The sequence below is a fragment of the Notothenia rossii genome (assembly GCF_949606895.1).
Source record: "Notothenia rossii genome assembly, chromosome: 1".
NCBI classification, from domain to species: domain Eukaryota; kingdom Metazoa; phylum Chordata; class Actinopteri; order Perciformes; family Nototheniidae; genus Notothenia; species Notothenia rossii.
The window spans coordinates 72,167,296-72,179,597 of NC_136912.1; the positions used below are offsets into that span (position 1 = coordinate 72,167,296).

The 12,302-nt window shown below is 38.1% G+C and overlaps 1 protein-coding gene across 2 annotated transcripts; it reads left to right on the forward strand.

The window, feature by feature from the left end:
* Positions 1-3,161: 3,161 nt before the first annotated feature.
* On the forward strand, positions 3,162-11,832 carry LOC307044124 (regulator of G-protein signaling 8-like). Of its 2 annotated transcripts, none has more exons than XM_079689175.1 (5): positions 3,162-3,276; positions 6,919-6,999; positions 7,266-7,327; positions 10,845-11,011; positions 11,265-11,832. In XM_079689175.1, coding segments are annotated over exons 2-5 (408 nt in total). In that variant the 5' UTR covers positions 3,162-3,276; positions 6,919-6,997; the 3' UTR covers positions 11,442-11,832. The 2 variants fall into 2 exon arrangements, with proteins under 2 accessions (XP_079545301.1, XP_079545302.1); XM_079689176.1 differs by lacking the exon at positions 3,162-3,276 and adding an exon at positions 4,295-4,323.
* The last annotated feature ends 470 nt before the right edge of the window (positions 11,833-12,302 follow it).

Consider the following 12,302-nt stretch of genomic DNA (forward strand, 5'->3'; position numbering starts at 1 on the left):
ACAGGACTTCCTACCTGCATGGATAATGAAGCCAAACTGCTTTTACATGAAGCTTTATATAGCTTGTTGTACCAAGGTTGTCATTATGCTGTGCATTGCCCTCCATGGCCTTCACCAAGCAAATATGTGGCATCTTCAAATAATGGTATGTAAATTAACTTTTGCATGAACATTCTAATTATCAAGGTCTCTTAAGCAAAGGTGGGTAATTGAGGAGAGACCTTGATGCACACTTTCTAAACAGATGCTCTCCCCCATCAAGAAAATGCTTTATGATATACCCATTTTACAGTGTGTGTCCTATAAACAGGGGGAAAAGTGTCCTTCAGCAACTCACACACACACACACACACACACACACACACACACACACACACACACACACACACACACACACACACACACACACACACACACACACACACACACACACACACACACACACACACACACACATTAAAAACTCTAATTTGAATGCTTTGAAAATGGAAGGCATCCAAACAAAACACAACAACAACGCATTTAGAGTCTTTGAAAGGCTCTATCTGAAATGAAATGTGAGATGTACAATTACTGTATGACATGTTAATGTACCTGAAAATGCCGTGAATACATTTCAAGTAGTTGCTCTCATCCTTTCATCTAATCCAAGGTTGAGTGCTTTAGTTTGCATTGAGCTTTGAATGTATTTCATTAGTTGCTCTTGAGTGATAATTACCTTAAAAGTGTAGCCTTTAATGTTGAATTAATTGCATATTTGGTTACTTGGGGAACATGGAATATGCGGTTAGTGCTTCTAAATGCAGCATTAAGCTATTATCATATTAATTAATAAGCATGATCAGCATAGTAGCAAACAATTGCCAATTTACACAAAGATAGACATTGGCATTAATTTATCGTCTTGTTTCTGGCAACCTGACAAATGTAAATGCAACCTTTGATCTCTTGCTTGGTCTGTTTTGAAGGGGGGGGGGGGGGAATTGTGCTTTTTGACTGCAAAAATTATCCCTATATGGTCATCAACTAGCTCTTGGTGCTGTGTAAGTAGTGTATACTTAAGCAATAGCTCACGACAGGCCGTGGTATATGCTCATTATATCACAGCTAAGGGGCGTGGCTAAGTGGCTATATATATAAATAAACCCAAACAGTTTAGAATCTAAACTGTTGGGTTGCATATTGCACTTGTTTATTATATCTGCTGTCATGTTGGAAGTGCAAACATGTTTCTATTCCATTTAACCCATGGTTACAGCAGAAATACTGTTGCTATGGTTACTTGCAGATAAATAAAATATAGTTTATTAGTATTTAACAACATTTTAAGCATGCAATAATGGACGCATGCTGTCATTGAATATTATGCAGTCAAACAAATGTTTACACATCTGATTGAGCCCATTGATGAACATTATACAAATATAATAAATAATATAGTACAAATGTGGTCACATTGACCCAGGCTGGGTCTGAAGTATGTTTCGCCAAGAGAGGTCATACATTGGAGATAACAGCCTGTCTGTGTATGGCTATAAGAGAATAATGTAGCTGTTACAGGTGATCTACATACACTTAAGGAATTGTGCAGATGTCTGCTCATGAATATGAAACATATGTGATGGTATCAGGGAAACACAAATGTGTGAGTCACTCAGTCCGGTTTTGAATTTCTAAAACCTCTCACAGCCAGCCGTTGTGAAATATTTTCCAACAATGCAAATCCAGCGTGTCTCGATTCAAAGTCATTTAACATGTACATCTGACAGCAGAAATTAACACAAAGTTGAGGACATTCAGGAAGATGTGAAGATGAACAACACGCTGTTGTGGTTAGAAGACAGAAAAACTGTTTTCCATCATCGCTAAGTGATAGGAAAACAGACAGGACGCAGCTGAGTCAGTGATGAATACCCCTCTGAGAGCGTGTTTGACAGGTTTTTGTTGCGAACATCATACTCTGCATTTCCAGTGGGGTCATTACAGATGCAAATCCCAGTCACAGCGGAGTTTTATGACACCTGTTCTTGTTTTCCAGGCCGGCCGGGGAAAGTGTCCCGTTGAGGACTTGCAAATCAAGACGGAAAACGAGAGATAGGCGGACAGGTAGGCCCGCTCAGCTGTCAGCGTTGTCCCTCTTCTCCCTCCCCCACCTTCCCAATCACAGCTCTACCATTTGTTCTCCCATCAGTCATTTTCATAGCCCCATCCCTCTCCCCTTCCCTCTATGTTAGATGAAGATATTGCATCCCACCTCTGCCTGATAGTTGAGCATCTGCTTCTTCCTCCCACCAATTGTCTCCAGAGAGTATGATTGTCATGGGGGTTTTGTGTGATCTGGGTCAAAGAGTCTCCTCATTCCAGTCCCCATGTCTGGATTCCTAAATAGTGAAATGTTTCCAATAACGTGTTAAGGAAATATAGTGCCATAACCAGAGGTGAGTTGTGCAACCATGAAATGCGGAAGAATCCTGCGATACCTGTCAAGAACTGCATGTGTGATAGATTTAGAGGTCTAATTTACAAGTAGAAATTCACTGACACCATTTTTATATTCCTGAATAATAAAGGGAAGTTACAGCAGTGGAAAAGGTCCACCTCCAAATGCTCTTGTTATTATAGTTATTTATTTTATTGAAGTTCTTTTAGGATCATTTGGTTCTTGTTTTTAAACTACCAACTAGCTCTGTAGTTGTACCAGTTAGCCTATCCTGGATTGATAACCTGTGGAACTTCCATTGAAATAAATGTTTCCTATACTAAATGTAACAGTGTTTTAGACATCTCTTTGTCAGATGTGCACACTTGTCACACATCCAAGTACATGATTATCTTTAGGAGTCCAAATCCTGATGCTATGCTTACAAATCTACAGGCTGTATTATCAGGGCAGGGTAAGACACAGCCTTGCCTTCCTTTCTCCTACTGTTTTTGCATTGGAAACAAATTATTTGCTTAAAGTCTTGTTTTGTTTTTATTTTTACAAGGTTTGTTTGGTTGTTGGTTCAAAAAAAGAAAGAATTCCAACCACGTAAAGCAATTGAAGGAAGAAGTAAAACTTGTTTAACGGTGGAGGGCGTTTGAGGTGAAAAAGTAATGAGATAAAGTTGACATTTCTGTAAACTCTAGGCCTGCCTGAGCTACTTCTCAACATGCATGGGCTTGTACCCGTAGGGTTAGTCAAACATGGGAAAAGAAGCCTGAGAAGTTGAATCGTGTTTTGTTCCGCGCGATCAACGAAACATACAGTTCTTTTGTCCAGAGAAAACACATGCTGTAAGTATGAGCTTCAATTTGGCTTTGAACTTTGAGAATGTCGGCACACTGTTTGTCTGGCACTGAGTATTTAGAGACTGTTGAACATGTTGAATGTTTTACTTCCCCTCCAGACTGCCCTTTTCTTCGGTAATGACAGACTTTCACTGATCTTGCCCGGGCGAAATGTTGCCAAAAGAAAACTTGGATGTGTTTTGTGGATGGCTCTCTCTTGTCCGCGAGTTTGTGAGCAAGTGTTTCCGATGGGGCTCTTGTGATCTGTGTGGTTTTATTTAAAGTTGCTGTGTTTCTGTGTTGCTCCGTGCTTCTCACATGCCCCCAGATCTCTTCTTTCCTTCCTTTCCTCCCTTAGAAAACATGAAAAAGGTCCAAAGATGAGGGAGAATTATTTTTAGCTGGATGTGATCTCTGCTCTATGTGATGCAATCCAAAAAAAAACATTGCTACATTGGGATATAGCCTTTTCTCTGATGCCTTGTCCCTTACTTCTGAGGAACTTTTTGATAACACATCTCTCAGCTCACAGCTACACTGTTAAAACTGACAAAACTCTATGGCATGTTCATACAACTTTGCTGGATGAACAACTTTGAGGCAAAAGAAAGGGTCTAATCAAAGCTAACGTCACACCTTAAAGGAATTCAGCCATTAAGGAGGACAGTACTAGGGCAACTGAGCTAATGCTGCATTCTAGACAACTTGGAGGTCAGAATCTAAAATACCACGCCCGACTGTGACAAACCGAGCAGTCTTTGACAAGTTTAAACTCAATTGAACTCCCAGCATCTCAGCCTCCACAAGTTTTATTTTAACGTTTTTTCCGTATAACTTTTGTGAAGATAATATTTTTACCTTAACCATATACCAAATAATTTTGGCAGTATTTATTACTTTAGTAAATGTACAGAGAAATTCACTTTCAATTGCCTTTTAGTTGATGGTTTGTCATTTCCAACCTTTGCTTTCTTTCTTTCTTTCTGGTATATGATGTCGGACAACTGCTTTTTCATGAAGTCGGGGACGGATGTATTTGCCCATAGATGAGAAGTAAGAACTTTGACATTGAATGGCGTTATTTTGCTTTCTTGCAAGTTGTTTGGAATGTAGCGTTAGCCATCAAAATCAAGGATCTAGAAACATTAACAACGAGGCTTCTTTAGCTTTGAACAATATTTGAAATGTTGCTCGGTTGGAAAAAGAAAAAGTTCAGTGTGAAGCCTGCACCTACAGACATGCAATTTGTTTTGTGTTTTGCATATTCATCTTTTTAAATTGTACCAATTACCTAGTCATCTATTGAAATCATAGCAATGTATGCTTTGCTATTCATTTGTAACTGGTGCAGGGCTCTGATGAACAGCCACTATTCGCGGCATTGTTCTGCTACTGTTAAAAGCCACATTTAAAAAACGGTTTTATAACATTAACCACATGGACCATATTGATTTGCACACACACACACACACACACACACACACACACACACACACACACACACACACACACACACACACACACACACACACACACACACACACACACACACAGACACACACAGACACACACACACACACACACACACACACACACACACAAAGCTAGAGACAGTGGCTTGTCAGTAAGTCTTATTGCTTAACTTTATCTTTTAAAGACATTTCCAAACACCTTTTTCCCAGACAAACCCCACTGAATGAGCAACAGAATAAGACAGACTCTGATGGGAAAGTAACTGTCACTGTATCTCTGTAAACTCTGTCAAGATATATATATATAATTAAGACGTCAGCTCCAGTCAGTAATTCTTAGTTAGTTGGACACCTATCACAGCACAACCCACTCTCACTGCATTTCCTGTTATAGTCACGAAATGACTATACTGTAACACACTTACTTTCTTGTTGAGTGATGCTAAGTGCTAACAGCTAGCTTTGGCTTGGCAGTAGAGATAAGTATTCATGTCTTTACGACTTGTATTACTCCATGATTTATCTGACATAAAATAAGTTCATTCTTTAGCAACTCCTACCATGTGGTGAGCATACAATGGACTGGTTTAAACTACTTCTCCATCGCTCTCTAAATATAGAAGCTGTTGTATCTGTGCTCTGATTTGAATATGACATATTCTTTACATCTTATACAAATCAGATTATGAGAGCAGCTCTTGCACATCCACTTCAGCCTTCAAGTCTGTCAGTGCAGATGTTAGTTCTTTATTTATTTGCTGCACGACAGCATGTTCACTTGCTGTAATTCCTCGTATTACATTCACTGCTTTGACTTATTCTTGTCTGATTCTCTGCTGCAAAAACCCAGTTTCCCCATAGGGATCGTTAAATTATCTTCTAATTTAGGATTTACGAACAAGTAAACTAATGACAAGGGAATACTGATATGTTGGCTGTTAGCGGCTGTTATGCTCAAATAAATCAGACTTATTGCAGACAAGCTACAATGAAACTAACAGAAATAAGATTTTAGTGAACTCAATCCCCTCAGTGGCTTAAGTGATTCCCAGAGAATATTACAACATTATAATTATAATATACCATCAAGGTAGACAATGATGTGGCCATTGAAACAAAGATACGTTTTTAATGAAAGCCTTGTGTGTGTTTATGGAACAGTAACTACTAACCATTCACTCATTTGCTAATTATGAAGTTCTTAACTTTCATTTATGCTATACAACCTGCTATATTTCAATAGAAATGTTGGCAGTTTTCGACAACCACATTTATCACTTCTCAGATACCAAACATATGATTACCTTGTAAAATATTATGTTCTATAGCAGATTAAGTTATTTAACATATAAAATACACTGAAACATCTAAAACGTGAACTTTAATTAAATGTATTAACTCAATGCATTTTACATAACTGTATTTGGTTAGTTGAAATCAACAATATTAAGTTGAACGTATTTAAACTTGATATTATTGCTTTCAACTAACCTAATACAGTTACAGTACAGTGAAATCTGTTCACATAATATATTTAATTAATGCCCACGTTTTTTTCTCTTGAAAATGTGCTCCACCTTAAATAACAACAACATTTAATGCTGCTTATGTGTCGATAATGACATTCATAATACCTCGATTATATATAACATTAATAATAAAGCACTGAGAAATGTTATTTAGTTAGTCAAGTAAATTATATAAAAATATACTTCCTTTTTATTTGTGAGATTGTGACTCAACATTTTCTACAAGGTGGTCAACATTTTCATGGCAGTATTCTGCTCAGAGCCTCATTTGTTTATTTCTGGCAACTTAGGGGAAGCAGAACAAACTATAAACATAATGTTGACATTTTTATTCCTGATGTTGGTCACCATTGGCTGACAAAGATTAGCCTCTGGAGACAAGGGCCATCTTTTTATAGGGTGCTGGTATAGACAGCAACAATTTAGGCCAATATTTTTTTGGTGCGCCTGTCAATGTTTACAGAAGATTCAATAATCAAGACAACTCAAAATATACACTTATCAATTTTTGATCTGTTGCTGTTTGTCAGATAGTTGCTCACATGTCACCAAATCACTTATTGTTAATGTTGAGGATGAATTGATTAACGATTTCCATACATAATTCAAACCCATCTTTAATGCTATTTCTATCTTCTATTTTCAAGGGACTGTGATCAGGAGAAAGCCCTCCACAAGTGAACAACACTGACTATCTGATACCTGGTAATCAAATAAGGAGCCACAATGTGAGTTTGATTTTATTTTTTTCCTATAAAATCAGAAATATGATAAAATGATGGTTGCCCTTACTTTTTTTCGATTAATTAAATGAATTATTAGGTTCACAAAAATGACAATACACTACAACAGTTACATTTGACGACATCTCATTGACTACTCATCACTTATTCTGAAAAGAGCAACACTTTGGATTATATAATGCCTCTGTCTTTATCACAATATGTACATGTGTTTGACAAGATATACATGTTATGCAATTTTTGCTCTGCAGGGCTCCTGTTGATGATGTTGTGGCATGGGGAGAGTCACTCGACCAACTCCTGGAGTGTAAAAGTAAGCTCACTTGTGAATTTATTGCTCTCATTCTTATGTCAAAATGTCGCTTTCAATTCTCCATCCTCTTTTCCCCACTCGCAAAACTCCGCTGCTCAACGCCGCGTATCATCTTCAATTGCCCTGGGGCTTCTTTCAGAGGATCGAGGATATATTCTGCCTTCAAGTTCATCAAATCCAATTGGAGATATATTTAAGGAGGAGGACACTGGCAGAGATAAGAGACCTAATCTGAGCTGGCAGGGTAGATAGGGTGATTCCAGCCAGCTCTTATTCACTTATAAAGCTGGCACTCACTGATGGCTTTCACCTGTCCATATTCCCTGCCTCTATTTGAAAATGACTAAAGGGGTAGATGGGTTATTTCTCTCTCTGCCGTCTCTCCTCTCTCATTACTTTCCTGAAATGATGTAAGCTGATCTGTAATATCTCAGCCTGTTGTCTCCTGCGTGAAGATTAACTGTCCTTCAGAAGATAAATGTTTCCTTCCTTCGTAGTTGCTCCATTTCCCTTTAGAAGAAATGCAGCGGCACATATGATAAATTGGTAAACAGTATAAAGAAATAAATAGCATGGCAGTTGCAAATTGATGGCATTCATATACCTTTACATCTCGAGTTATTGTAAAGAGTTGACTGTGTTTTGATTGAAAGCTCAGATCTTGGCCAGGAGTGATTTATAGATGGAAACAAGCGGCCCCTGGACATATATTGTTTGTTAGCACCAGGAGGGATTTATGTAAAGCAGTTGTGTGTGTATAACACTGATCCCAATTAGCTGTTTGTTTGTGCTCCCAGAAGACATGCTAAGTATTTTACACCTGCGTTAAAATCACGTCTCAATGAAAACTCCCGTAAAAAATGACACAATTGATGATAAAAAAGAAAAATATGTGTGCGCAATTATATGATGCAGAGGCAGTGCACTTAGCGATGCAGGGTTTAGTTTTGAAGTTAAAAGCGCCTCCAGACATCCATCACAATACCTGGCAGTTTCCTGCACCGTCTGTTTGTCTACCGACTTCATTGAGCCAACAAGGATAACGTTGTGATGAGAGAATGGCTCAACCTTAAGCTAAGATTTTCTCCTAAAACATACATTTAGTTTACATCTATTTTCACCTGATTTGACCTCCTCTATGCGCCCATGTGTGGTTGTATTTCTGCGGCGAGAAGAACATGAAAAAGACAGTTTTCAAGGTTTTCTTGAAACAAGAACAAAGCCAGGAATCTTACAGAGAGGAGGCAAAATGTAAAAATATATATATTATATATTAGTTGAATACAAGTGTTGAGCATGGATGTTCTTTAAGCTCTTGGATCAGTTTGTCTGATAACTTTTTTTCATCTTTCAGCCACATTTTTGGTCTTCATCAGGGGCGCCGCCAGGGATTTTGGGCCCCATGAAAATATATCACATTGGGCCCCACCACCAGGCACAGGCCACTTCGTTTATAAATTACCTTGAGGGCCGTACCAAATGATCTAGCGGTCCGTATACGGCCCGGGGGCCAGAGGTTCCCCACCCCTGCTTTAATATAATAACATTTGTATTAATATCATAACCAAAATGTCGGTGATTAACATTTTGTTTACCTAATACAGACCCACTCAACGCTTCAAACTGTCCATCATCCAAATAGACTAAAAGCAGTTTTTTGTCTTATATAGATCAGTGGCTATGTGGGAAAATACTGTGTTTGAAATCTATAATTAAAATGAGATGTTAGCTTTTTGTTTTGATGTATATATATATATTTTGTATTCCAGCCTCCCTTCAGATATGTTAAGTGGCATGTCATTCAACACAATGCTGGTCACCTCCTTCAGTTGGGAGAAAAGCTGGTTCAGGTTCAGCATTTTGTGGGGACAGGGCTGCTGAGCTTAGAGATGGATCTGTTGGTCCTGGCACCAGGGGGAGGGACAACTGATTTAGTATGAATAGGCGCTAAAAATGTGCCTGCATTTATTAAAGGTAAGGAGGTAAGAATGGAGAAACCAGCTCAAGTGCGCAATAATCTGAAAGTACACAACCGAAGACTTCCTTACAGAGCCCCTCCTCCAACACACACGAACGCACACATGACCAATGAGGGCACGAGATAAGTTTGTGCAGAGATGGAGAGGAGGCTGACAGGCAGGTAAGCCCTCCAGTTATTTTAGCCGGGCCGGCTGAAATGATTGGTCGTGCTTTTTGCAGTACTACGGCTTCCACAGACGAAATTTTTTTATGGATCTTTTCTCAAAGCACTTAAAATATTCATTGCTATCGGGATGTTAAGAGCATTCCATGGAATATAACAAAAAGTGTATCTCGAGCTGGTTTCTCAAACTTACCTACCCAACCTTTAAGTAAGAGTTTTTTGCCACACAAAGTTTTATTTTCAAGAATAATTGTAAATTCTACCCGGACATTATTAATGTAGTTCTACTTGAATGTTAAAACAAAACATGGTTTGTCCAAAGTAACATAATTCTTTATTTTCTACAAATGTGGAACTCACTTCTGACACCAAAATGAACTACAATAAAATATGCAACAAGCATAAAATGCAAAGCAATATTCTGCTCACCAGGTCATCGTCCTCACGGTTTGCCAGACGTCTTGTAGATGTTATCATTTATGCTGGCATATTTCGGCACAGCAACTTGTACAGTTCAGTAGATGGTAGACATTTCTCTGACAGCTGCCTCAGGCTCTCAATGTACCAGCGTCTGTTGCAATAGAACATTTTCTGATCTGATATATGCATGACTGTCACGTCCTAACTTGACCACGTTGCATTTTAATGAATTTAACTTCATGTCAAACAATTATCTCTTTATTTATTTGACTGTCAATGCTTTACATGTTCCTGGTCATCTCACACCAACGCACAGTTGTACTTTTCTGCTGATTTCAATGCATTCCTCTTGCTCTTGGCGAAATCTTTGCAAATGAAACTTGCCCACCAATGGAGCAGGAAGCTTTATGTTAACGACAATTATGCAAATGAGGATATCTCACAAAAAAGTCTTCATGAACAGCTGCCGTTCATCTGACTTAAATAAGCAATAACAGAAAAGTTTACACAGTTATGAGAGTTTATTGAGCCTCACTTGGAACACTTAGGAGAAGAGTACAAAAATGGTTTGGCATAAGGCCCAATGACAAGATAATAACTCTGACTTCAAGTTCTCCATGTTTTTCTTTTTACAATATGGAAATAATGACCACCGTTTTAATACAATAGCTATGATGCGCAGAACTTGGGTAAAGATAGGGTATTATGCATTTTGGCATTTATGAATGAACATGAATGTTATCCCAAGCTTTAGGGAAAAACCTCATATGGTGCTATGGAAATGTAATGGTTGTAATTACTGTATAGCTTTTCTGGACCAGCTGTAATAAAAGAAAAGAAAATAATGAATATGACTACCCAGGTTGTTCAAAACGTATTTTGTATTAATCTTCAGTTGAATGTTTAATAATGCAACTGTCCTGGTTTCATAGTGTTTGTGCTCTTCCTCTGCAGCAGGCCAGCTGGTGTTTGAGGACTTCTTGAGGACAGAATACAGCGAGGAGAACCTTTTATTTTGGCTGGCCTGTGAGGATTACAGGAAAACAACCAGTCAGACAGAAATTACGACTGCTGCCAAAAGGATCTATGCCGAGTTTGTCCAAGTTGATGCGCCAAGACAGGTACTGCTTTTTGTGAAAAGTGACATGAATGAAGTCAGACCTGTGTAACTTTAGATGAGCTTCCATGATGATGTCACTGCCATGCCTCCACATTTTCAGTCACATTTAATAATGCACTTTCTTTGTTTGTCAGTGCTACAACGTTTTTCTTTGTTTATTTGAAGATGCAGTTAACTGTAACATTGTATTAAAAATGATCTCCAAACAGAAAGAAGTCATGAGTGAAATAAAAATTGCTGTTTTCTGAACACAGATAAACATTGACTGTGTGACGAGAGAAAGCATCAGGGAAAATCTCTCCCAGCCGTGGCCAAATTGCTTCGACAGGGCGCAGGGACTGATATACGGTCTGATGGAAAACGACTGTTATCCTCGATTTCTAAAATCTGAAATGTACCAAGCTCTCCTGGAACAGGCTGAACAGCAATGAAAGTAACGTGAGGATAAAAGCTTGGCGGACGCCTCTCCGAATGATTGATTCTGCTCTCCAGCCGACGCATCTGTCAGAGGAAGCAGAAGTGAAAGCTGATGCAGAGCTGTCGATATGACTACTGACAGGATCTAAAAGCCAAATATGTTGTAAATAATGTATTAAACAGCTCTGAAGTCAATTCATGTTTGGATGGTTCCTCTGTATTGCATAAAAAGACCTTTAATATAATAAAAAGGCCCACATTAAGTTCTGAAAAATGTACATTTGTTTTGAAAGGCATGGCTCAGGGTTAAAATGTTTATAATTTGTGGGTATAAATAAGTCATTTGTACCATTACATTCATTTAAATGCAAGGAATTCTGAAAGAATAAAAAGTGTTTCCATGTCCATGTCATGTAACCCAGTATCTATGAATGCATTAATGTGTTAATACACTGTACAAGCACACCTTTTTTTAAATTGGATTTCAGTCCATTTCCTTTTTTATAAAAAAATATTTGTTTTAAAAAATCCTCAGATTTTCGATCAGAGACATTTTTGATTTTTTCAATAGCTTCCATTTTTCCGTCAATACATACATAAACCATTTTACACTGTTTAAAATACTTAAACTACATTTATGCTGCAACAAAATCTGAACAGATATCATGATTGCAACTGCAAGAGGAGTCGAACTCGTAAAATACATTTAAAAATATACAAAAATGAAAAAACATATCTTGTTTCAGAAAATGTAATGGGAAATATAAGTATGAAGTATAAAACAAAACAGAAAGGTGAGTATTTACTGGTAATTACCCGCTAAATGATATCAGAGCCTGCCATTCCCTCCCTGTCCAGCAGTTGTCCCCAATGAG